Genomic DNA, 24,576 nt, shown 5'->3' on the forward strand with positions numbered 1-24,576 from the left:
CAGCAGTAACTGTCATCAGGTTTACAAAGTACACCATCAGCCAGTGACTCACCAACATCATCAGTATTCAGCCCGCGTCACATGTTTAAAAACACTCGAATGCTTCATACGTGTAGCTCACATCCTCTTTACCAAGCCAACAAAGTTAGTGTAAACAAAGTGTAAGTATTAGTTTGACCCTGTGTGTGTGTGTGTGTGTATATATATATATATGATGATATTAGATCTGTTCAGTCTAATAAATGTATCATATCATGGTATAATTAAACACAGAGCTCATCACACATAATGAGGCTCAATATATCCTGTTTTATTTCTACAGATGACATTTAAATATCCTCTAACTTCTCTGTTTGTAGGCTGATCAGGGAGGAAGGAGGAAGGTGTGGCAGTTTTAAATGAGGTAAACATGTTGCGTTCTGAGATTTGTTTTTTACGTGAAACTGAAAAATTGGCTACACGCTAATTAGAGCTGAATCTGGGTCTTCTGGGGCCCCCTCACCACTGGGGCCCTATGGTAGTCCTGTCTTGTTCTCATCTCATGGTAGAATCAATGGAAACCAGTGGCTCCTCAACAGAAAACACTCTGAAACATACACATCTAGTACAAAAGCCCAGCAGTGATGTATCATCTACACTCCTGTTTGGTCGTCTGGTTGTTTCCAGCGGCTCTGATCAGTCGTAGAGTGCAGAGCTGAGGGAACTTCTGTTCCTCCTCCAGTTTGGCTCGTGCTCGGCCTGTGAACGTCCCTCACAAACACATGTGGGAATGTTCATTGCATCAGTAAAAAGGAATCTGAAATAATGTTACGCTCCCTGTAGGGAAGCACTCGCTCAGATTCTGATTGCGTCCCGTGGAAAACAGAGCGGGCCGGGCCTGTTTGTCATCAGAGGCAGAGCGGGAACAAGCTGTACTGAGAGCAGCTCAGGTCTGATTCTCCACTGCAAATAATGACACTAATAAATCTGAAGCACTTAATACTATTATATATAATATTTCTAGTGTTTGTCTGGAACTCTTGTCTAATATTTCTGATGCATTTAGCACTAAATTTACTAAACTAAACTCCACACAGCATCTTATGCAGAATGATTTTTCAGTTTATCTTTATTATCGCGCTCAGACGGAGCAGTGTTGTTCTGACCTGCAGGTCTCTCAGCAGAGTATTTATTTAGTCCGCATGTCTCAGTCTCTGCCGCGGATGACAGCATGACACATGTCGTTTGACTTTCAAATTCAGCGTGTAAACAGTCCTGCAGGATCTCTCCTCTCAGGAGTCTGGGCTGAGGCGGAGGGGGCTCTGTGGGACAGGCTCAGGCCTGCAGGATGTCCAGGATGTGGCTTTAATATGGACCACGACTAACCTGGATGTTAATATCTCTGCATATACATGTTCACAGGTTGCTGGACTCTTGTTGTGCCTCTGTGTTCTGTACCAGCTGTTTCCTGCTTTCTATCAGAGGTCTCCAGGTTTGTCAAAACTGGTACGGTTTAATCCAGGTTGCTGAAACCGGAGCATAAACAGGATACTGTAAAAGCCCACAGGGGGGGGAGAGAGGATCCAGCGCAACCCCAACATGGACTAGGGGAAGGCGGTCACAGCACCCTCTGGTGGTTCAGACTGGACCTCACACTGCAGTGTGGGCAGAACACACAGTAGCAGAGGGTCTGCTCTCCTTATTGATCAGATTCTCTTTCCTATAAGTAAGTCTCCATATCAATATAAAAAAGAGACAAGAACATCACAGACTGGGCTCTGTGTGAGTTTTTCATCATATATTTGTGATAAATATGGACGCTGTGATATTAAAGTTCACATCTGATGCATTCATGACGATGTGGAAAAGTTGAAAACAACAGTTAGATAACAAAGTGATTATTTACACCTGAGCTCCCTCCAGGCCTCTCACTACAACACTAGCAGGCAGTGAGCAGTTTCAGAGAGAGCTGTTCGGGTCATTAGTCGGCTATCAACCTAAAAAAAAAATGCACAAATGAACATAAACATTAATAAAAATCTCCAAACTGTGAGAGCCCCATTTGAATAATGTTCAGCAATAATGAAAACGAGCATTTTTTCTGCCATAGAAGAAACTGTCCACATGGTTGGTTACACAGTAACAACCCCATTAGTGAGCTATTGTCAAGCATATTCACAGCTCTGCCGTTGGTTTGGTCGTGTTACGGCGGGACGCAGTCCCAGAACTCATGGCAGATGCACTGGCAGAAGCCGTAGACCATGATCATGATGAGGCTGGCAGGAACCAGGCTCACCAGCAGCACTCCCACTGTTGTCCTCTGCATGATGAGCAGGTACACCCCCATCGGCAGTGAGCTGAAGTACAAGAGCCCCAGCACCCACACCAGAGCGCGGGCCGAGGTCTGGCACAGGAGGGCCGCACAGTTCCACACCGTCCACCTCTGCGTGATGGACGCCATGGAGTCCAGACTGGGTGTGCGGTAACCCTGGTTCGAAGCGTGAACGCCGTGCGGCTGGCTGTGAAGCTGCAGGTCCTGAGCAGACGCAGATGCTGGTGGAGGCTCCATGATAGTGATGACTACAAAATTGGGGGAGCTTCTGATGGTGGAGTAGGCGGTGGAGGAAGGAGAAGAGGAGGAGGAAGGCGGGTTTCCGCCCATCAGCGAGCTGAGGCGTCTGGGGCTGAGGAGCAGCTCTGTCGGTGCGTCCTGGTGGAAGTGGAGGTTCCTGTGATTCCTGCTCTGGAGGGCCAGCGTCTCCACCAGGTTGCAGTCATCAGGCAGGCTGCTCACAGCCTCTCCTGGAAGCCTGGTGATATAGCGGCAGAATGGACACACCAAGACACTGGGCGGGGTCTCGCCCAGGTCCAGGATCTTCGTGAGGCACTTGGAGCACAGGCGATGGCAGCATTCCAGCACCTTCGGCCTGCGGCTCCCCAGGTTGTAGGAGCAGTAGCAGATCTTACACTCCGACTCTTCGGTGTTCTGAATATCTACGTGGCCACAGACGAGACCATCCTCAGCGCCCTGTAGCTCGAGCATCATCCTGTCCTCAGAGTGCCGGGAGATCAGCAGGAAAATCCAACCGCAGGCTCCGGTCCAGGCTCAGCACTGAGCTTCCCACAGATGCAGACGGCGACAGAGGTCCACTCCACTGAAGGTCTCGGGTTCATTGTGGCTGTCGAGCAGGCTTCTGCACTGTGTGTGTTTCTGTGTGTTTCTGTGTGTGTGTGTGTGCATGAGAGAGTGAGATTCAGGAGTTGGTGTGAGAAGCCCCTCGCAAGTTCTGGCCTCCGGGGTTTGCTGCCTCTGAGCAGGGTGACTGTGCTTCAGCTGGTGCAGAAAAGCTTTTCATGGGCCGCATGCAAAAAAAAGTGAGAGAAAGTGAGAGAGAGACACTGAAAGAAGGACAGAGAGAGAGAGAGAGAGCGGGAGAGATGGAGAGGGAGAGAGGGGTGAGAGAGGGGGTGAGAGATAACTGTTAACACAGCAAACAGAGGCGAAATGACAACAAAGGAGAGCCTGTACAAACCAGAGCTGGAATTTTCGAGCCTGATCTTTTGTTGCTCAGTGAAATTCAGTCCAATTAGTGGCTGACACACACACACACACACACACACACACACACACACACACACACACACACACACACACACACACAAAGAAAACACTTGCAGTGCTCTGTTAATGGAGTGTGTGCATGAAAACATGAATGAATGTTTGCATAACTTAAAGTGTGTGTGTGTGTGTGGTGTATCAGTGTGTGTGTGTGTGTGTATGTGTGTGTGTGTGTGTGTATCAGTGTGTGTGTGTGTGTATCTGTGTGTGTGTGTGTATCTGTGTGTGTGTGTATCTGTGTGTGTGTGTGTATCAGTGTGTGTGTGTGTATCTGTGTGTGTGTGTGTGTGTATCAGTGTGTGTGTGTATCAGTGTGTGTGTGTATCAGTGTGTGTGTGTGTATCAGTGTGTGTGTGTGTGTATCAGTGTGTGTGTGTGTATCAGTGTGTGTGTGTGTGTATCAGTGTGTGTGTGTGTATCAGTGTGTGTGTGGTGTATCAGTGTGTGTGTGTGTATCAGTGTGTGTGTGTATCAGTGTGTGTGTGTATCAGTGTGTGTGTGTGTGTGTGTGTATCAGTGTGTGTGTGTATCAGTGTGTGTATCAGTGTGTGTGTGTATCAGTGTGTGTGTGTGTGTATCAGTGTGTGTGTGTATCAGTGTGTGTGTGTGTATCAGTGTGTGTGTGTATCAGTGTGTGTGTGTATCAGTGTGTGTGTGTGTATCTGTGTGTGTGTGTGTGTATCAGTGTGTGTGTGTATCAGTGTGTGTGTGTGTGTGTATCAGTGTGTGTGTGTATCAGTGTGTGTGTGTGTGTGTGTATCAGTGTGTGTGTGTGTATCAGTGTGTGTGTGTGTGTGTATCAGTGTGTGTGTGTATCAGTGTGTGTGTGTGTATCAGTGTGTGTGTGTATCAGTGTGTGTGTGTATCAGTGTGTGTGTGTGTGTGTGTATCAGTGTGTGTGTGTATCAGTGTGTGTGTGTATCAGTGTGTGTGTGTGTGTATCAGTGTGCACTGAGTGTTCATCAGCTGAATCTGCAGCATATCGCAGCTTTTTAGTGAGTCTCAGCTCCATATTTGGGTGAACGGACACCCAGCGGTGGTTGTGTCTCACCCTCACTCTCTCGAGTCCTTATCATCTGGAGTGGACGCTGTGTTCATGGGAAAGGCTGTAAACCCCACAGTATGCTAACAGGTGCAGTTAGCATTTAGCTACTGTAAACAGTGGAGCTTAAAAAGCTGAAGATTCAAAGGATCAATAACTGAGAGTGATGTGTGCAACAGGTCATGAAGGGCTCCATGTAGGACAGGAGCTCCAGCCTCCTGGGTGATAAGGGTGGAGTCAACACCCACCTTTCCTCCTCCCACTGCAGACGATTGTGGGGAACTTAGCCTTGAGGCCAGAGGGGCTACCCGGCCAGCCGGCGTTGATAATAATCCTCCTAATATGCAGTTTATGTTTGAGGACATGTTGGAATCTACAGTACAATGATCCGGGGTGGAGCAGGGGGTGGATGGTTGGATCAGTGACATCATCACAGGTTTGTCACACACAGACTGAAGCTCCGACCGTCTCTGAGAACAGCTTCCTGTGAGTGTGTGTGGCTGGATGTGGGTGGAATGTGGAGCAGGTCATTGTTGGAGATCACGGTCTGGCACTGAGTTCTGGTCCTGACTCACAGCCAGAGCGGCACAGACGGCCCCGCAAAATGGGTCATCAGCACTTTGTGGGTCTTTGCAGGTTCCTCCTGATGCTGGTCTCATGTGATGTGATCTCATAAGGTCAGAGTTAGGCCGGTTCTTTGGTCTGTGATCCTGCAGGTACATTTATGTTCATACACACATACACACACACAAAACAAACCTGACGTCACTGGTCTGAACCACAACAACAGCTGCTGCTTGAGTCTGAAGCTGCATCAATTCAGAAACAACTAGACCGGAAGTAAAGTCAGCTGGTCTTTCATAATAAAAGAGTTTTAACGAGCCTCTGAAATGTCAGTTACTGTTATTTTGAACTGATTAAATCTACCTCTAACACACGTCATACAGAGGAACCTTTAACAGCTGTAGCTGAAATATCTTAGTCTAAAGGTGATTTTTAAAAGAAAGAATCATTTTATAGGAAGGAAATGTTTTGCACATTACTTTGGATTTGTGCTACATAATATTGCATTGTTTTCTTAATTAATTGGCTTTATGTAAATAAATAGTTTAGTAATAGAATCAAGAATAGTATATAAATGAAAGTGTCCTTTATTCATCAATATCTTTCTTATCAGTTTATCGCGTTTGTGTTTGTTTTGTGTGTGTGTGTGTGTGTGTGTGTGTGGTGGGGGGCTTCTCAAAGGATTACTTTTACTTTCAACAGCTGTTTGTAGTCTACTAAAAATGAGTCACTTGTGACTTTTATTTTGAAATGTCCACAGCCGGAAACGCCACCGTGAGCCCTCCGGTTACATTGACATCGGTCCCTCTGGAGGAGCGGAGCGGCAGAGCGGAGGAGCCCCAGTCGTTTACCAATGCCGGGGAGCCGGGAAGCAGGAACCGCCGGCAGCGGGGCGGCGGCGGCGGCGCAGGCTGCCGGCCCTCTGGGCCAGGCTCACCCCGGGGGGGAGATGCCTCCTGGGCGCGCAGGGTGTCGTCTCGGCGGCCTGGTCAACTGGAAGCAGAGCCCGTGCAGGACTTCTGCCCTGTTTGCTGCAGCCAACGCGCTGTTCTGGTAGGCATCGTGACGCAGGGGTATCAGGGCTCATGCTGACAGACTCAGCTGTTAATGAAAGGAAGATGATTTCAGACTCATCATGTGTGTGAGTCTTTAAAGGGATAAATAGAGGAGGCTCTGCACACTGTGGGGTCACAGAGTTTACTGTTTAAATAATGTTCCTGTGATTTGGACCCATGCATGCAGAACCAGTCAGGACCATGCGCAGGAATATGATGAGGTCATTGTTAGTCTCCATAACAACCTGTGTCACCAACATAAATAAATGAAATGGAATTCTTTATTAATATTTGAGATGATTTTGAGATGATTTGTTTACTTATGTTTTGATTTATTAGGACCTTGAAGTATTCTATAACCAAAGGCATTGATTGTAGACAAATTCTGTATATTTATATTGAGTTATTTGTTCTACTTTGACGATAACTTAAGAAAATTGCATTAATTATTGGAAGTAAATCAGTGTGAGGCCTCAGTACGATGTTCTCTGTGACGCTGTGATGTCACGCTGCATCATGACCTTCTTTGCTTTCTTCCTGCAGGTTTGTGGCCTTTGGTTCTCTTCGAGCCTACAGCCTCCTGGCCATCCTGCTGACTCTGCTGGTTGTCATGGTGACCGTCAGGGACGTATTTCGGTCCAGATCCACAGGTGACTTACAAACACACCTTCTGTAGAGGCACTGATAAAACCTGGGGTCACATGTTACACATCCAATACCATGAAAAACACCCTGAGTGGCCGCTGCCATTTCCTTTTGGCTACATGCGTTCATTCACACGGCCACAGGAGGGCGCACAAGATTAACACAAGATGCTTCAATCGTAAAAAACTGAGCTTTATTGATGTATTTTTAGCAAATGTGTTTTAAATCTTAACTTTAAGCTCTAGAATGCAGTGATGAGTAAAAAAAACTCTAAACTAAATCACCCTGATGTGAACTTGTTCACCTGCTGATGATGAGGATGAGATCATCCTTTGAGCTCGGGCTGAGGGTCACTCACAGCCTGGCCGTCGCTTTCTGTGGTTTTCCTCTTTAAACGTGAATCATTTTAATATCTTCAGTTAAGTGGAGTAAAACTGAGACGCAGTTTTTCAGTGTAACTTTCTATTCCACAATCGGTGAGCATACAGCTGTTAGCATGCAGCTGTTAGCATGCAGCTAACTGTACTATAGCACACTCATGTATAGATAGAGGCTTATACTATTGTTGTATTATTTTTATTATTTCTCTGCCTTATTAATGTCTTAAGAACCAGAATCAAACCCCTTCCTATAAAATCAGGCCTCGGCTGCTTTTATTGCAGCTGCTCTCTGTCTGCTCTCTCTGTCTGCTCTCTGTCTGCCATTAATGAAAAGTCTCCAACGAATTGTTCTGTATGTTTTAACATTTTATTTTATTTTATTTAGATTCTTCCTTCTGTTAACTTTTGTAATCCCTTAATGATTCTGAACTTGTTTTTCTTTGGTTTATAATCTCAGGGTAGTTTGCTGATGTGTTGCTGCACTGACTTGTCCTAACGTTAAACCATGTCATATAATTGTAGATTTCTAAATGAGACTTCATGACATCAGACTCTAGAATACACAGAGGCTGATAAAACCTCACATTATGTCCTGATATTTTAAGGAAAGTTATAAAATCAGGCACTGTTTATATTTATAATATATTTATGATCTCTGTTCTGTCATTGGATTACACTGATGCACAGATTTTTCCTTTCTCCCCTCACAGGAGCTCACATATGGCGCAGCATGACATCAAGGTAGGCAGCTGAAGTACACGTGATGTGGAGGTCTGATGGAGCCATGAGTCTCTGTTTTTCACTTCATGTCTGAGCCGACTGGTTCTGAAACCCTGTGACCAGTTTAAAATGTTGATTTTGCATGAGGAGGAGAATTTAACTGGATGGATGTGACTCCTGAAATTGATTTGACGTGATCGTCTCGAGCTGCAGAAACAGGCCTCTCAGTACAGGTGGAGCCTGCTGTCTCTGGATGGATGCAGAGATGTAGAGGGCATGCTAACATCTGATACAGACCTGGTTCTGGCCTCTGACGCACAGATGCGGCTTCAGCAGTGAAACCAAGTCCATTTTAAACTGTCTCACGCCTGATTCCTCAGCTGTTGTCTCTTTAAGTAACACCCAGGATGTCCCCCGGGGTTTCAGCCCACATGATCAGAGCTGTCATGTCCTCAGACACTGTTGGGTGGATGCAGTGAGACCACGGAGACTACAGCTGAACCAGCAGTCTGAAAATCAGTGTTTAAAATATGTGGGACAAACACAGACGTCAGGGTCTGAGGTGCATCCGAAGATAAACAGAGTTAAAATGGAATCAGGAGCGTTGACGTTGTGTATGTCTGTTCACACACACAGGTCGGGCTGCAGCTCTGCACAGCTGATGGGTCACATATGACCGTCTAATCTAATCCCACAGCTAATGAACCGACTCTGAACCATGTGACGTCTCTGAAACACTGAAACCTACACATTCAGATCAGTTGATTGACATCAGTCAGCTCAGATCATGCATTGATTAAATAACTTGGTCTTGGAACACACACACACACACACACACACACACACACAGAACACAAACACAGAACACTGTCATGTGCTCTCTGAAAAACACACACACACACCTTTGCTCCACAGGACTCTGTGTATTTTAACGTCCACCACTTGGTGGAGCCAGAGTGCACTTTGATCATTCACTGTGACAGCAGCTGTTTGGTTGTTGCACTTCCTGTTTTAGTTCCTCTTTGCCTCAGTGTTTGGGGCTTCCTACTCATTGGATGAGCAGGTATTTATGTAGGACTGTCAGCAGAACGAAACAAACACATTTAAGCTGCAGTGTGTCTCTTGATTTTTACTTTCTGTCCTTGTCCCTGGGGGTCAGCAGTCCTTTCAGCGGGCTCTCAGCTGTTTGTTGGTGTTTTGTGTATAATGTGTATAAACTGTTGGTTAATTAGCTCCCACAGCTAATTGCTGTGACCTCCAGCTCTCAGCGGAGCAGGTGGCAACTAAGTGTGAAGCAACAGGGATGAGAATCAGCACCTCTAAATAAGAGGCAGGGACATGTTACTGCCTCAATAAGGAGGGTTTCTAGTATCTCAGATACGTCAGTATCTCAGTGCGGTGTCTGCAGTGATGCTCTCGATTCACCGATCAATCGGCATTCCTACCCTCACCTGTGACGTTGAGCTGTGTGTAGTGACTGAAAGAACAAGGATGGATCCCCTTTAGAGACAGGGTGCGGAGCTCGGTCATCTGGGAAGAGCTCGGAGCAGATTAACTGTTCCTCCCCGGTGAGGTGTTTGAAGCACGTCCACCTGACCCCACAACCTGACCCGGATGAATGGAAGAAAACAGATGGATGTCAGCCTGTAATGACTCAACATTGAGTATTTGACTTTGTTGTCCTTCACTGCTGAGATTTCCCCATCTGAAAGCTGGTTGTGACATGAACGGCTCAGGGATCTGTCTTGTCTCTCAGCATCAGATCAGGCTTGGACTGAAGGTTTCTTAGGGTCAGTTCATGACGCTCTGGACCACTTCTGTATTTATGTGTTGCTAAGTTATGACCCATTTGGCCCATCTGTCCTGCTGGCAGCAGGTGTGGGGCGGTCACATTGGTGGGCTTCACACTCCTGCCCTCATTGTGTGTGTGTGTGGTGGAGGTGGTCCATTGCTCGATGCTGGTTCTCCTAAGGCCCGGTGGGATTTGGCCCGGGTGAGAGGGATTAGTGGGCGCCAGTCTGGATGTGAGACATCTGAGTTATATAACTGATAGTGGAGTGAGTCTGGCTCTGTTTTCCCACGGAGCAACACAAACTGTGTCTGGATCTGTCCACTCATTCGGTGCACTTTAGTGAGACCCACACAGGAAATGTGTTGTGTGAGCCAGAAGGATGTGTGTGTAACTTTTTAGTTACTGTCATTACTGTCTGTCTTCACACTCCGTGTCTGTCTGTGTGACATTTGGCCGGCAGGATGGGATTGTGTTGTTGCCACCTGCTGCTGTCTGTCAGAGGTGTGTTGTGTGTGTGTAATTGTTTCAGGCATGGGCTTGCAGGAGATTAGCTGCTGACCCAAAATGTGAGCCGACAGCTGGAGAGAGTGAGCCGCCAACAGTGTGTGTGTGTGTGTGTGTGTGCATATATTTGCTTGTATGTTTAAACATTTGTTTCCATCGGCTTTGACAGCAGCACAGCTGGAATATGCAACGTTTATTTTTAACCACGTGGTGGCAGCACAAATACAAAGATTCCACTTATTTCCATTTTTCTAACCTCATACACTCACATGGCCGCACATCCTTGGAGTCATGTGACATCAGTAAACTTATAACAGTGATAGCTTTTCCCCAACTTGATGACATAACTCATCAGAGAGTGAAAAGCAGTCAAACACAGTCATGCAGTGCGTGTGTGATTTATGTTTTTGTGATATCTGACTTCTCAGAAAGCCTGTGTGCTGCTTAAGAGTTGTGAAACCTGAGTGCAGTGTGTGTGTGTGTGTGTGTGACTCAGCTGTTTCTCCATCGCCGGAACTAAGTCAGACATGACTCGATGCTATTGAGCCAATCAGATCATTTGACACAGAGGGGTGTGTGTCTCAGAGCGAGCCCTCTGATTGGATTTGAGGTAGAGTGGAAGAAAACACAACAAAGCAGCAACAGAGTTTCGTCACAGTCAAATGATGTGATCACACGCCAAGTGTGTGTGTGTGTGTGTGTGTTTTCAATCTAAATGTACATGTTTGACGTTTGTTACAAATCTCGCTGGTGCTTGATATAATATCAGAAGAAATCCTCCAGAGGCTTTTATTTTGAAAGGGTTTTGGATGCAGAATTTGCAGTTTAAACAAGTTAAAAGACTTTCTTGCAGTTGTTGTTGCCCCCTGGAGGTGTGGAGGAGCTTCTGCACTGCTGGCATCACTGAGTCTTCATCATGAGCTGCATTTTACCAGTCACTCTGTGGTATGTGTGTAGAGCCACATTTATCAACAGCTCACGGAGGCACAAAATGACAGATACAGAGTTTGAACTGTGGCGTTAACATCAGTCCTCCTTCACCAGCAGAGGTGCTTTGGGCATCTGACATATCTCAGGTTTTAACTGAGAGGAGACCACAGGCCAGGACACCCACACTGTGCTGTTAGGGATTATATATATAAGTTCTGGGAACCCTGAGGAAGAGCTGGAAGAAGCGGCTGGGCCATCAGAACAGGGCCCTCCTGCCTCCGATTCTCCAGTTACATTATCCTACATCCTTTTTTACCACAACTGTGTCAGAGTCGCTGTCAGAGTCACAGCCACACACGTGGCTGGCTGGCTGATTGGCAATCATTATTATTATCGTTCAGAAATTATGCCGGCTATCACAAAAGCTTGGACACATCTGTGCAGCTCACAGAAGCAACTTTGTTCCAAAATGTTCTATAAAATGCTTGTGTTATAATATTCACAGTTACTTCCTGTTACTTCCTGTGCTGTCCATGTGACCATGCCACAACCCCCCAGGGCTGAGAAATGAAGTGTCAAAAACCGCAGTTCCCCCTGCAGCCTCTGGGGGCAGCTTGGACATTTTAACATAAAGGTCTATGACGACTGATTTGCATTGATGACTAAAAAGTGAGAAGCTAACTAATGCTAACTGTGAGGAGCCACATTGTTAACACAGCAGAAGATAGGATCTGATAAATGAGAGAAAACGTTTGTTAAAAATACACTTTGTGTTTGAAAGTGTGGGTGAATGTGAATTAGAAAGTAGTGTCGTCGGCGTAGAAACAACATGTTGTTATGAGAGCCACACATGTCCCCTTCACCTGTCGGCCCGTGTCGCTGACACAAGAGGAGGTGTGTTTGGGGTGGTGTGTTGTTGGGGGGGGGTGTTGTTGTTGTTGTTGTTGGGGGTTGTGGTAGGGAGGGGGCTAGTCCTGCCCCTCCCATCCCTTTCCCCATAGCCCCATCCAGCCTCTGTGCTCCTGATGGCTGCCAGATGGAATGTAGTGTGACCCGTTTATTTTTAGATTAGGCGGCTTGAAATACTTCTACCGGGGCTTCATTGAGGATAAACACAAGCTTCACTTGTGCAGCGTGTCACGTACTGTAAAACCTGGGTTTTGGCTGGACCCTCACTGCGTTTTCTGAGTGCTGGGACAAACGAATTTCTGCCGGCTGTTGTTGATCTGGTCTCCGGCTGCTGTGAAGTCTTCTGAAGGAACCTGAAAATAGTGAGATGTCTCCTGAAGATCACGGGGCAGGACTGAGGTAAGACAGGAAAACTCACCTGGGTCACACACGTGGCTCCCTTCATGGCTGGTCAGATTTTGTTATATTCATGTTATTGTCTGGAGTTTTAGACGTGCTCAGTGGAAGTGAATGGTTTAAAGAAACCCTAAAACTGCTTGTTCTGGTTTTGTCTGAGCTTGTTAGTGTTTTAAATCAATCCGGCCCATTTACATCAGCAACACAGAGCAGGTCTGCTTTCACACATTGCTGCTTCATGGCTCCTCGTCTCTCCTTAACACTGGTGTCTTATGTTACTTTCAGTTGGCTTCGTATCTTTGACAAACTGACATGAGTCTTCTCTCAGCCTACTATACGTGTCTGTGAGCTGAACATCAACAGGCATTAGCTGCATCAGAGTCAGAGTATATACACCCCCACACAAACAGGTGGGTAAACATATTTACACCCTCCTCCTCCTCCTTCCTGATCATAAGTGAAGAGCCGGGATGTTTTTGCCACCATTCCTCGCATTGTTCGTCTCGCTCTATTTTTGTCATGCCGTCACCCGGCTTGTTGGAGGCTCAGACTTGTCGCTCACTGTGTTGTCTCAGAGCCCGGGGAGAAAGTGACATCTGCCCAACAGCTGCTCCTAGGTTGTTGCTGCCCTCATATCCTGCCTGCAGGCGTCTGACTGGCTGTTTTCATACTGGGGTGTGATGAGGAAATAATGTCTGTAGTGAGTGATGAGTGGTTGATGACCTGTGTTAGGATGTCTGTTACTCTTCTCAACGTCTGTGGATGCTTCTGGAGTCTGAAGAACTGTGTCACGATGAACCTGCAGTTCCGCCCGTGGCCTCTAGGGACTGGCCCCCAAAAAAGAGACCTCCATCCATTTTCAACCACTTATCCGGGGCCGGGTCGCGGGGGCAGCAGTCTAAGCAGGGACACCCAGACTTCCCTCTCAGCGGACACTTCCTCCAGCTCCTCTGGGGGGATCCCGAAAAAAAAAGAGACCTCTATGTTTAAATTATAATTTAACATAATGTTGCAGCTTCATGCTTGCACTTTAGCTCCATCTGTCCTCCACCTCTTTGCCTCCATGTCTAGTCTATGGCCCCTAGGTCCATTGAAATAGTGCAGGACTGCCCCCTCAGGTTTTGACTCTCCTACATGGGCTTCATTTCCCATCCCTGTAGGCCGCTGCTTGCTGGGACCTTATCTTCTAAATCATTTATACATGTATAACCCTGGATTGAGGGCCTGTGAGAAAGACTACATGCAGCTTCTGCATCTGGAGGACTCTGGTGTGCCTGCTAACGAGGTCTACCAGACACGACCAATACAGTCCACAAGCTAGTGCTCACAGGACTGACTCCATCCCCTAGCTGCCCTGGGAGCAGTGGGAGTGGCTCTGCTTGTTGCTGCTGCAACTCTGATGTACTATGCTCTTTGGAGAATGAATGGAGGAATGCTTATCAATTCAAAAGAATGATTTTAAGTCAAGAAGACGTCTGGTGTTTGTCGCCTACTTAAAAATGTGGCGGCCATATTGGAGACTTAAATGGAAGCATTTTCACCAAAACCTGGACTAAAACCTTTTCCCAGAGTGCCTGACATCACCCCTTGATATGGTTTCATGCTGTGCTTCTTTAAATGCTGCCGAAGATCACCAACAAAAATACCTGAGCTGAAACCTTACAGTGAATCCTCCAGGAAGATTTGCACGTCTTTCCAGGGAGACGTCCGTCTTTCCAGGGAGACATCCGTCTTTCGTGGAACAGATGAACTTATGTTGGTGGTGTCCCCTCATCCGTTCTGCTATTACTGCCTCGCAGTATCACTGGTCACATGTTCAGCCTGTCATGTTCTGTGAAAACGAGCCTGTGGAGTGGAAGCGGAGAGTGGAGCGGCGGCGTGACCTTTCGTCACAAGGGTTATGTGAGACAAGGCTGGGTGTTCAGGTCAGGTGGGTGTATATGAGATACTGTAGCCTCCTCGTGGCCTCTCTCGCTCATTCCCAGCAGGCCAGCTGACACAGGAAGGATGTTTATGGGGGTGGGTGAAAAGGTTCAAGAGGAAAACAGTGAATTGTGACGAACAACAGGTGGGGTTTGATGTAAGACTGAGAGCTGCATGAGGAGCGAACGAAGCTTTGCTTAACAGGATTTGCTCCACTTCAACCATGCCAACCAATTTCCTTAAGAGCTGCCAGTAAGATGGATAAATCCAGAATGTACATGAACTCAGACCTCTTCCTGGAAACGTAAATAATACACTTATTCAACAATCACTGAATTCTGATGCCTGAAAAAAGGCCAGAGCCTGTTTTGATGCAGCTCACTGTGACTAAACATGTGAGCTGCCGAGCAAGCAGGTCTCCACAGTGATCCCTGAGAGCAGGCTATTTACATTATTTCAGGTATGTGCACAGATGGTGTTTTCCTACAGCTGTTTTCTACAATTGTTCATCATTCTGTCAACGTTTATTCATTTAAATCTGGTGGGGGCTTCTTCTGTGTTAACTGTCAAACCATGCTGCTTCTGCTCGACAGGCTGCATCTCAAGTTGACGATATATTACCTGTCTTTTACTACCATCTTTTACTTGTTAGAGTTGGATGTACAGTCGCTCACTTAGTTACAGCTGAGAGAGGAGCTAAAAGAGGAAGCATGACTTTGTTGTTGTGCACACAGCCACACCTGTGCCTTTTTTATAGCTGTTTTATGTGATAGTAGTGCTCAAAATGGGAGATGATGTTTGGGAACCCCCGTCATCGGAGGAGAAAGTTTCCTACTCCAGCATGGAAAGCTCTTTCACATCCCTATTCCCATCTCACACCTGTCTGTTTGCTCATCCGACCAGTGTTATCGGAAGCTTCTTAAATTAGACAATGACATTTGGATTGGACTGGCCTTTTATTTGGACTAAATTGACCAAGTAGAGCAGAAATAGCCTCCATGTAAACAATGCAGTTCCTAGTTTAGACCGGTCAAATGTTGATCCTATTTTTAATGCGTAGATATTTTGATGGCATTAAACACTAGACAGTCGGAACAAAGTGCTGCACAAATGGAGATCTAGGGCTTTTCCTCAGGTGATTACGGGGGGAGAGACACTTAAGGTGTAACATGTGAGCGACAGCTAAAAGCTGTGGAAATATCATTTGACTACTACACAAATACTGCTCTCAGGTGAGGGTGTCCAAAGTGTAGAATTGTTGGAAATAACAGCTGCCATGCAGACAAGAAATGTCTACTGATACAGTTGAGTGTCGTCAGCATAGAAAGTGATCATGTTATAGTATGAAATGTCTGGTTTGTCAGGTTAAAGAACGCTGCTTCTGTCTTCATGTCTGTGCAGCTGGGAGATCATTGACTCGGGCCAGGAGAGCCGGTCTGGGTCTGGACCTCCGCTCAGTGACTCGCTCAAACTTTTCCTGCAGGAGACGTCAGCTTTCAAACAGCAAAACCCCGGCAAGGTGAGGCAGCACCGTTACACAAACATGTTCATGCTTTCAAACCTGGAAGAGTAGCTTAGACTAAAGTATGTGAGTATTTCATGTGCTGTTGCAGTTCTGCCTGCTGGTTTGCAGTCTGTGCACCTTCTTTGCTGTCGTAGGACGCTACATTCCAGGGATCGTTATCTCATATGTTTTCGGTAAGTCGCATCAAAAAAAGCTGTTTTACTGGAAGAGTCTTGTGTCTGGAGACAAACTAACCTTCCTCTCTGACGTCTCTTTCTGAAGTGCTGGGCGTCTTCCTGTGGCCTCTGATTTCATCTCATGAAGTCAGTTTGTGGCTGGAGCCAGTTCTGCAGAAGCTGGACTTTGGCGTTGGGGAGTTCTTTCAGAAAATCAAAGAGAACCATGGTAAAGATGATTATTATTCATATTCTCTGTGTATCATTAGATGTCATATTGTTGAATTAAGTTGTGCTGTTTCCTTCCTCTCAGAGAAGAGACTCATGCAGGCTCAGACTGAGAAGGAAGGCATTGAGTCGGACCTCTCCTCCATGTTTCCCAAGGTTGGTGTTACTCATCATCTCGTGTCTGTCTAATTACACCTCTGTTGACTGAAGGGCTCCAGTTAAAGCTAATCGACATCAACATGGTGCCAAAAAATGCTTTTTAAATTTTGTTCTTCAAGCCAAATGTGCGGCACACTGAGCACACTCCCCCCTCCGTCCCAGGATGGTCTCACATCCATGTTTCCTAATCATCTGTGGATGTAATGCAGAGGACTCACCGTTATGATCCATAGATTAGGATACATGTTATCTCTGTGATAAGACTTTAAACCTTTGAGACTTTGACAGTTTCTGCTTTGCTAGCAGGTCAAAAAAGTGTGTTTCGTGGCTCCGCCCACTCGTGTCTGATCATCTTCTTGTGTTTTCCTTCCACAGCTGGACTCCACTGTGTGCAAGGAAATGTCAGTGTCGGACACTGAGGTGTCTGATGTCACCTGGACAGACAACGGCACTTTCAACCTATCAGAAGGACACACGCCGCAGACCGAGAACTCAGAGGGTGAGTTTGGCAGCTCCACGCTGTCCCACACGTGGTTACCCTCCTTCATGTTTGCTCCACCTGGTGTCAACAACAATAGTTTTTTCTTCACCTCATAGACCTCGACAGAGAAGAAGTCTTCACTGGTGGCCTCCCAGAATTCCCTTCACTCGACAACGGTGCAACAACCAATGGCGATGATGATGATGACCTCAGCCTCGGCCTTCCCTCATCAACACCACAACCAGTCAAATCCAGGAGTACACCTCTTCATCAGGACCAAGCTGTTGACACAGCCCTCGAATTGGTCAACCAGATGGCCGGTGATGTCATCACCGCCGCAGTCACTGCCGCCATCCAGGAGAGAATAGAAGCAGCAGTTGGGTTCATGGCACAGAGCGAAGACCCTGACCGGTCACGACTCCCAGAGTCAACCAGGCTACTGGAGCTGGCTGAAGAGTCAGACAGCGAGGTGGAGGACTTTGAGCTGTTAGACCAGTCAGAGTTGGAGCAACTAGAAGGGGAGCTGGGGCTGGGAGAGGAGAAGGCCAAGGCCACAGAGGAGGCAGAAGCCAAGAGCGACAAGCCAGCCTCCTCTGGATTCTTCTCCAAACTCCTCAGACGCCACTGATTGATGATGAAGAGCTTGGCAGAGCTTCGGAGGACATGTGGGGGGTGGGGGGAGGAAATGTGTCCATTAATCCTTTTTCAGAACCGCTTACATACATCTACATTTAACACCGATCGCCTCAATCAGCATCAGCCAAATGCCGAGACCAGAAGCCAAACCAGTGCCAAAAGCTGCAGTTCCTCCACGGTGCTGGCAGGCTGGTGGGTCAAACTCATTGACTGTAGAAAGAGGGACAACATAAGGCCAAAACATCTGGATCGCCCCCTGGTGCCTGGGTGGAGTATAGGTCATAAACCCCGCCTCCTTCAAAAAAATACTCTTGTAGCTTGTTAGCTAGTTTTTATCACACCGATAAGTAAATGTTTGGTCAGCAGCCAAGCTGCAGGTTCGACGTGGAAGTGGGCGGTGTTTGGACAGATCTTCATATCTCGAAGAACATGTCTTCTTCCAACATGGGAACATCCAACATCCTGTAAGCCAGACGTTTCATACAATGGGTGGAGGTGGATCCACGCTGTCCATCTGTATATACAGTCTACGGTCAATCGGCCGTACAGGTGCACATTTCAACATGGCATGGGGGTCTGGGGGATTTGTTGAGTGGTCTGATGTCGGCATACCAGGCTGCTGGTTGGCTTTAGGATGAACGTCCTGCTCTTGGTTTTATTCTGTGGCCTGTTAGAGCAGGTCACTGTAGTGAGGTTAACATGATTTGAACATAGCTTTGCTTTTAGTCAAAGGCAGATAAATGCTTTTATGAGCTGTAAAGTCCATTGTATTGTCATAAATTGGCTGCCTCACCCAACATCTTTATCATCTGTCCAGACACGCACAACGTTTAAGAGTCACGTATGTAGGGATTTATGGAGGCTTATAAAATACATTTCATTGATAAACTGTAAATATTAAATATCTTTATACCTGCTTATGACTAAATGACAGAACGTCTGAGTATACTTTACTGATAGACGATAAAAGGAGGTTAAAACAACAGTATAAACCTCTAATACATACATATATATATATATATATATATATATATATATATCCCTAACTGAAACAGACAAACCTAAAATACAGATGTTTAAACAACTCTGATCCAGACCTGGATGTATTCAGACATATTGATCTGTGATGTAGGGAAAGCTGCTGGGAGAACTTCCTGTCACTTCATAATATTATTATAAACACTGCTGCTCAGCTGAAGCTCACTTTAATGCTGAATCCTATATTACCCAGAATTCCACAGACACTGAATTCTATGACAATCATTTACTGATGAAATCAATACTTTATAAGAGTTTTTTTTTTAATTTTCTATGTACTTTTTTCATAAAACATGTGTTGTGTTATCACATGCAGCAGGTCTCAAACTACTATGCATGAAATCTCATTTTGAGACGTAAATATATTTTAACATTTACTTCCAGTGCTCACTGTAGGCCGGGGCAGCACTCACTCATCTGTCTCATTTATTTTCTCTCATATTACGACACCATTATTGAGCCTAGTGTTTATGCACCTGGTGGTAAGCTACATCCTCTGAGGGGTCGTCCAAAGACTGCCACAAAGTCTGTGATAGTGAGAAAAAAAAGGGGGGCGCAGGACCAGTCAGGCAGGTCTCTCTAGGAGAGTCTACACCCCTACCGCAGTCTATGGTGATGTCATGGGTGATAACTGAAAGAAGACGTTTTTGGGTGGTGGCCGGGCTTAGGTTGGTACTTACTAGTCATAGAGAGGAGCCAGGTGAAGTGGTTTAGCTACCCTGAATCACTTCCCTTCAGAGGTCTACCAGGCAGGGCCATCTGGATGGAGACCCTGACCAAGAAGCTATTGGAGGGATTACATGTCCAGGGAGTGACGGAGGATCCATCCCTCAGGGGATGCTGGAGGAAGCTGCAGGAGACGATGAGGTCTGGTCTCCTCTGGTCTTCTTGCAGTTACGGTGACCCTGAAGGACTAAGCTGTTTGGAGGATGGATAGTTTTCACTCACTTTCATGTCCTGGCTGCTTCAGTCTCTTTACTTGCTCTGGATCTCAGTTACACACATCTGAACAGGAGTCTAATGGGTGTCTACTCTCACACCTCTGAACAGACATGGGGGACAGGCTGTCCCTGCCCCCTCCATGTTGCTACGACAACCCTGATAGATGAAGCTGTTTGTAGACTAGATGTAGATTTTCACGTCATGTGTGATGCAGTTTGAGTGGATTTGTGGTTCCTGACCTTCATGCAGACACTCACACTGAGCGTCAGTGGGTTCTTTTACCTGCACTGTACACCGGCTGTGACGATCATGTGACACTGAAAGTCCACGCCTGCAGAGAAGAAGAAATCAACACAACACAGATCAAATGTAGTCCGAGTGCGCTGGAAGCAGAAAAGATGCACATGAAGAGAGACTGGGCTGCTTTTGTTATTCTGTATGATGTATCCTCTGTGAGTAATGCCTTGTATTAGCTTAAGATGAAACATGTATTGATCAGTGCCTGACCGGACTTTGTGCTGGCTACAGTTTCACGTGTAATAACTTTGGTGTTCCAGCCAGCAGGCTTCACTAAATACATTTTTATTTATCAAACTGGAAAAGTGGTTCATTGAACAACATCACTGCTGATCATATTCAGCTGCATCAAAGTGAAAATGTTATTTTATGTAACAACAGCATCAATAAAATGTTTTAAAGCAGCCTGTAGTTTCATTTCATGAGTGGACACTGCTGTGTGTCCTTTGTGCTTTGGAGCTTTAGTCTCTCTGCATCGTTTATCCAAACGAACAGCCCCTCTCCTCTTCTGATCTCTGGAGGCTGACAGTGAAAGCAGTCAGACGACCCTGAAAATGACCTGCGGGGCTCTGAGGTGACAGCAGGAGCACATGATCACTGTGCCCGTCTGGCTGGTCCAGCAGCAGGAAGGTCGCTCCACATGAGCCCAGGAGAGGACACCGATTGATGTTGATGCTCTTTCAATAAAGCCCCCTCTGCTGCTGAAGACAGTAGAAACACAGTAGAAATGAAAAATTCCACCAGGTGATTTTTCCACAGGGACCATGTGATAATTTATCTTTATGGTGATTTGAACTTTGTTCTGTTTTTATGTCTTTATGGTGAATGAAACTTATCGGGTTAATGTGTTCATGTTTATGAGTCTGTCAGCTCTTCTATAAGTGTTAAAACATCATGAGCTGCCGGATTCAGTTCTGAACAAACACACGACTCTCTGCCATGATGGCTCAGCCAGGAGTTAACCTAGGCCAGGAAGCTTTCTGCTGCTCCATCTGTCTGGATCTACTGAAGGATCCGGTGACGATTCCCTGTGGACACAGCTACTGCATGAACTGTATTCGAAGCCACTGGAACAGAGAGGATGAGCAGAGAATCCACAGCTGCCCTCAGTGCAGGAAGACTTTCACACCGAGGCCTGTCCTGGTGAAAAGCATCATGTTAGCAGATTTAGCGGAGCAGCTGAAGGAGACTGGACTCCAAGCTGCTCCTGCTGATCACTGCTATGCCGGACCTGAAGATGTGGCCTGTGATGTCTGCACTGGAAGAAAACTGAAAGCTAAAAAGTCCTGTTTATTCTGTCTGGTTTCTTACTGTGAGAAACACCTGCAGCCTCATTATGATGTGCTTCAGCTGAAGAAACACAAGCTGGTGGAGCCCTCCAAGAACCTCCAGGAGAACATCTGCTCTCGTCATCAGCAGTCTGTTTATCCATTCTACCTTCTGGATGAACATAAAGGCCACGACACAGTCTCAGCTGCAGCAGAGAGGACTGAGAGGCAGAGAGAGCTCCAGGAGAGTCTGCAACAAATCCTGCAGAGAGTCCAGGACAGAGAGGGAGATGTGAAGCTGCTCCAACAGGAGGTGGAGGCCATCAGTCGCTCTGCTGATAAAACAGTGGAGGACAGTGAGAAGATCTTCACTGAGCTTATCCGTCTGATCCAGAAAAGAAGCTCTGATGTGAAGCAGCAGGTCAGATCCCAGCAGGAAGCGGAAGTGAGTCGAGTCAAAGAGCATCAGGAGGAGCTGGAGCAGGAGATCACTGAGCTGAAGAGGAAAGCTGCTGAGCTGGAGCAGCTCTTATACACAGAGGACCACATCCACTTTCTACACAACTACCGCCCACTGTCAGCACTCAGTGAGTCCACACACTCATCCAGCATCAACATCCGTCCTCTGAGGTACTTTGAGGATGTGACAGCAGCTGTGTCAGAGCTCAGAGACAAACTACAGGACACTCTGAGACAGACGTGGACAAACGTCTCACTGACTGAAGTGGATGTTTTACTGTCAGAACCAGAGCCACAGACCAGAGCTGGATTCTTACAGTATTCACGTGAACTCACACTGGATCCAAACACAGCAAACAGAAAGCTGAGACTATCAGAGGGGAACAGAAAAGTAACATGTGAGGAAGAACAACAGCCTTATTCTGATCATCCAGACAGATTCACTGGGTACTATCAGGTCCTGAGCAGAGAGAGTCTGACTGGACGTTGTTACTGGGAGGTGGAGAGGAGAGAAGGAGGAGTTTATGTAGCAGTCGCATACAAGAGTATCAGCAGAGCAGAGAGAGGGAACGAATGTTTATTTGGATTCAATGACAAATCTTGGGCTTTATTTTGTGGCCAAAACAGTTACACATTTTATCACAACAACGTCGGCACTGAGGTCTCAGGTCCTCCTTCCTCCAGAGTAGGAGTGTACCTGGATCACAGAGCAGGTATTCTGTCCTTCTACAGTGTCTCTGAAACCATGACTCTCCTCCACAGAGTCCAGACCACATTCACTGAGCCGCTCTATGCTGGACTCTGGATCGGTCCTTCCTCCTTATGTGAGTTGTGCAGTGTGGAGTAGAACGGATCAATCATAGAGGTCATGAGTTCAGGTGGAACTCTTCTCTTGATGCTTCAGACAGAAAGAAATGTTGGAGGTTCAGATTCATCACAAGCTGGCTTCATAACTTGTATTTCTCTGATGTTCACCACACTGTAAACACCATGTGTGAGTACATAGAAACATGTCTCCATGAAATCCAACATGGAGGTCTGTCTGAGCTCTTACACACGGATATTTGAGTGTATGTGTATTTCCTGCTGTTGAAGAATTTCACTCAACAAAGTATTCCAAGTTTGCTGTAGTGGGTTGTTTAATAGCATACCAGTATATGGTGGACTTACAATCACAGAGAGTGGGTCTGAGATGATAAGCCGACCCAGAGCAGTGGAAGGATACAGCATTTATACAGGTGGGATAAAAGGGTGGTGGGTGTGTTCCCAGGTAGGGGTCAGGAAGAGACTTTACCAGGACAGGATGAAAGGAACAAAGGAGTGGAGTCACGAGGTCTGGGGTCTGGGAGAGTCAACAATAGACAGGAGGAGTAACACCTCAACCGCTAGGGGGTAGGGAATAGGTCCAGGTTTCTAGACGCTTTGCGACACCTTAGCAAAGAAATGTATATTAGCTTGATCAGTGGGGATAGACAACAAAAGGTTAGCAAATTGTAATCAAAGCAGATTCTTCATCACAAGACAGATTCTTCATCACTGCACAGCTTCTCTCTGTGTTAGATGAGTTCTGGATGTTTCACTGTCTCAGCTCAGCAGCTACAAACTGTCATATTTTTACTCACATAAATGAATAAAGTGAAGAAATTACAATCACAATAATCAGTGAATGAACATTTGGATCATTGATCGCTCCTCCAGCCTTAAATCTGCATTTTATGTACAGACTGTTCAAATTCTCATTTGCTTCCTGTCATTGTGTAACTCTGTGGAAAACCCTGTAAACATGTAAATATTATCATCAACAGGGAATTTATGAGTGTAAATATGAAATTAAACTGTGTTTCTGTCCCTTTGCCTTCAGTGAAAATGAGCTGTTCTCTTCAGCACTGTAATAAAGGATTGTTTGCTCATCACTTCATGTGTCAGTCCTTCTGTAGACACAGAAACAAGACTGGTTCAAACCTGCTTGGCTGCTGTTTGAGTCTTTGTGTTCTTGTGATGAAGTTGTTTCTTTATAGTTCACAAAAAGGATCTTAAGCTACAAACTCATAACTGAGCTGTGCCTGATGGTCTCTGTCATTCAGACACCCTGAACATGAAGAGGACTTGTTGGTGTCGGTCCCTGTATTTGACTTGAATACATTTTGTGTCTTCTTTTATACACTTTTGTGTCTCTTTGTAGTCGTCATTGATCAGGGTGATGACGGTCAATATGGCGGTGCGTGCAAGTGCAGGGGCTTGCTGCTCTCTAGTTTGGTGCTTCGTCTGTCTTTTCCTATCCAACTTTATCAATCTTTGTGAAGTGAACTGCATCAACAACGAGGAAGAACTGACTGACGGTGCTTGACGTTACGATCAAGCTGTCACAAGCAACTTCTAGAAGACACACAACATCCAGCAGGAACCTTCCAGACCTCCTGGTTCATGGTGGATTGTCTGCTGGATCAGCAGGAAATGCAGACATGGAGAGGACATGAACAGTAGCAGGATTGCTGGTTGGGTATACTGGCTAGGCTTTAGAAGCAAATGCACAAACCTCCCAACCATCTTCCTCACAAACAACACGTCTGTCATACAACAACATGGAGGAACTAGAGCTTCTGCTTGCTTCCAGCAGACCTTGGCAGGACTGTAAAGTGATGATTGTTACAGAAAGCTAACTACACCTGCTGATCCTAGACTCTACAGTGCAGCTAGCAGGCAGGGCTAGCTACCCAATGGATAGGAACAAGGACTCAGGTGGAGCAGGGGAGGCAGGTTATGTGTGTATATCCACAATGACCTGTGTCCTAATAGAACAATTGTTGTCCTGCACTGCTGCCTGGATGTAGAAGACTCTCAGTCCAATGCAGACTATTCTATTTACCACAGGAGCTAATGATGATGGAGAGACTGAGAGAACAACCGACAGAAGGATGGAGGAGAGCTGT

The 24,576-nt window shown here is 46.3% G+C and overlaps 3 protein-coding genes across 3 annotated transcripts; 2 read left to right on the plus strand and 1 right to left on the minus strand.

Annotated features, from left to right (window-relative positions):
- Positions 1–2,182: 2,182 nt before the first annotated feature.
- rnf182 (ring finger protein 182) lies at positions 2,183–3,025 on the minus strand. Its single transcript, XM_028427948.1, has one exon. The coding sequence runs from the start codon at positions 3,023–3,025 to the stop codon at positions 2,183–2,185; it is 843 nt and encodes a 280-aa protein (XP_028283749.1).
- Positions 3,026–6,042: 3,017 nt separating this feature from the next.
- Positions 6,043–18,575, plus strand: retreg1 (reticulophagy regulator 1). The gene is made up of 9 exons (XM_028427946.1): positions 6,043–6,257; positions 6,803–6,909; positions 7,995–8,025; positions 15,860–15,977; positions 16,072–16,156; positions 16,245–16,367; positions 16,452–16,522; positions 16,901–17,024; positions 17,123–18,575. The coding sequence occupies exons 1-9, from the start codon at positions 6,058–6,060 to the stop codon at positions 17,632–17,634; spliced, it is 1,371 nt and encodes a 456-aa protein (XP_028283747.1). The 5' UTR covers positions 6,043–6,057; the 3' UTR covers positions 17,635–18,575.
- A 562-nt stretch (positions 18,576–19,137) lies between these two features.
- LOC114450041 (tripartite motif-containing protein 16-like) lies at positions 19,138–23,559 on the plus strand. Its single transcript, XM_028427943.1, has one exon. The coding sequence runs from the start codon at positions 20,859–20,861 to the stop codon at positions 22,491–22,493; it is 1,635 nt and encodes a 544-aa protein (XP_028283744.1). The 5' UTR covers positions 19,138–20,858; the 3' UTR covers positions 22,494–23,559.
- Positions 23,560–24,576: the final 1,017 nt, after the last annotated feature.

The sequence above is a fragment of the Parambassis ranga genome, chromosome 17 (genome assembly GCF_900634625.1).
Source record: "Parambassis ranga chromosome 17, fParRan2.1, whole genome shotgun sequence".
Classification (NCBI taxonomy): Eukaryota; Metazoa; Chordata; class Actinopteri; family Ambassidae; genus Parambassis; species Parambassis ranga.

Excerpts from the sequence above, each read along its gene's own strand:
- rnf182 (XM_028427948.1), bottom strand. The coding sequence starts at position 3,025 with ATGATGCTCGAGCTACAGGGCGCTGAGGATGGTCTCGTCTGTGGCCAC.
- retreg1 (XM_028427946.1), top strand. The coding sequence starts at position 6,058 with ATGCCGGGGAGCCGGGAAGCAGGAACCGCCGGCAGCGGGGCGGCGGCG. Across the intron at positions 15,978-16,071 it reads AACAGCAAAACCCCGGCAAG|TTCTGCCTGCTGGTTTGCAG; the intron begins GTGAGGCAGCAC and ends GTGCTGTTGCAG. Across the intron at positions 16,523-16,900 it reads TCTCCTCCATGTTTCCCAAG|CTGGACTCCACTGTGTGCAA; the intron begins GTTGGTGTTACT and ends TTCCTTCCACAG.
- LOC114450041 (XM_028427943.1), top strand. The coding sequence starts at position 20,859 with ATGATGGCTCAGCCAGGAGTTAACCTAGGCCAGGAAGCTTTCTGCTGC.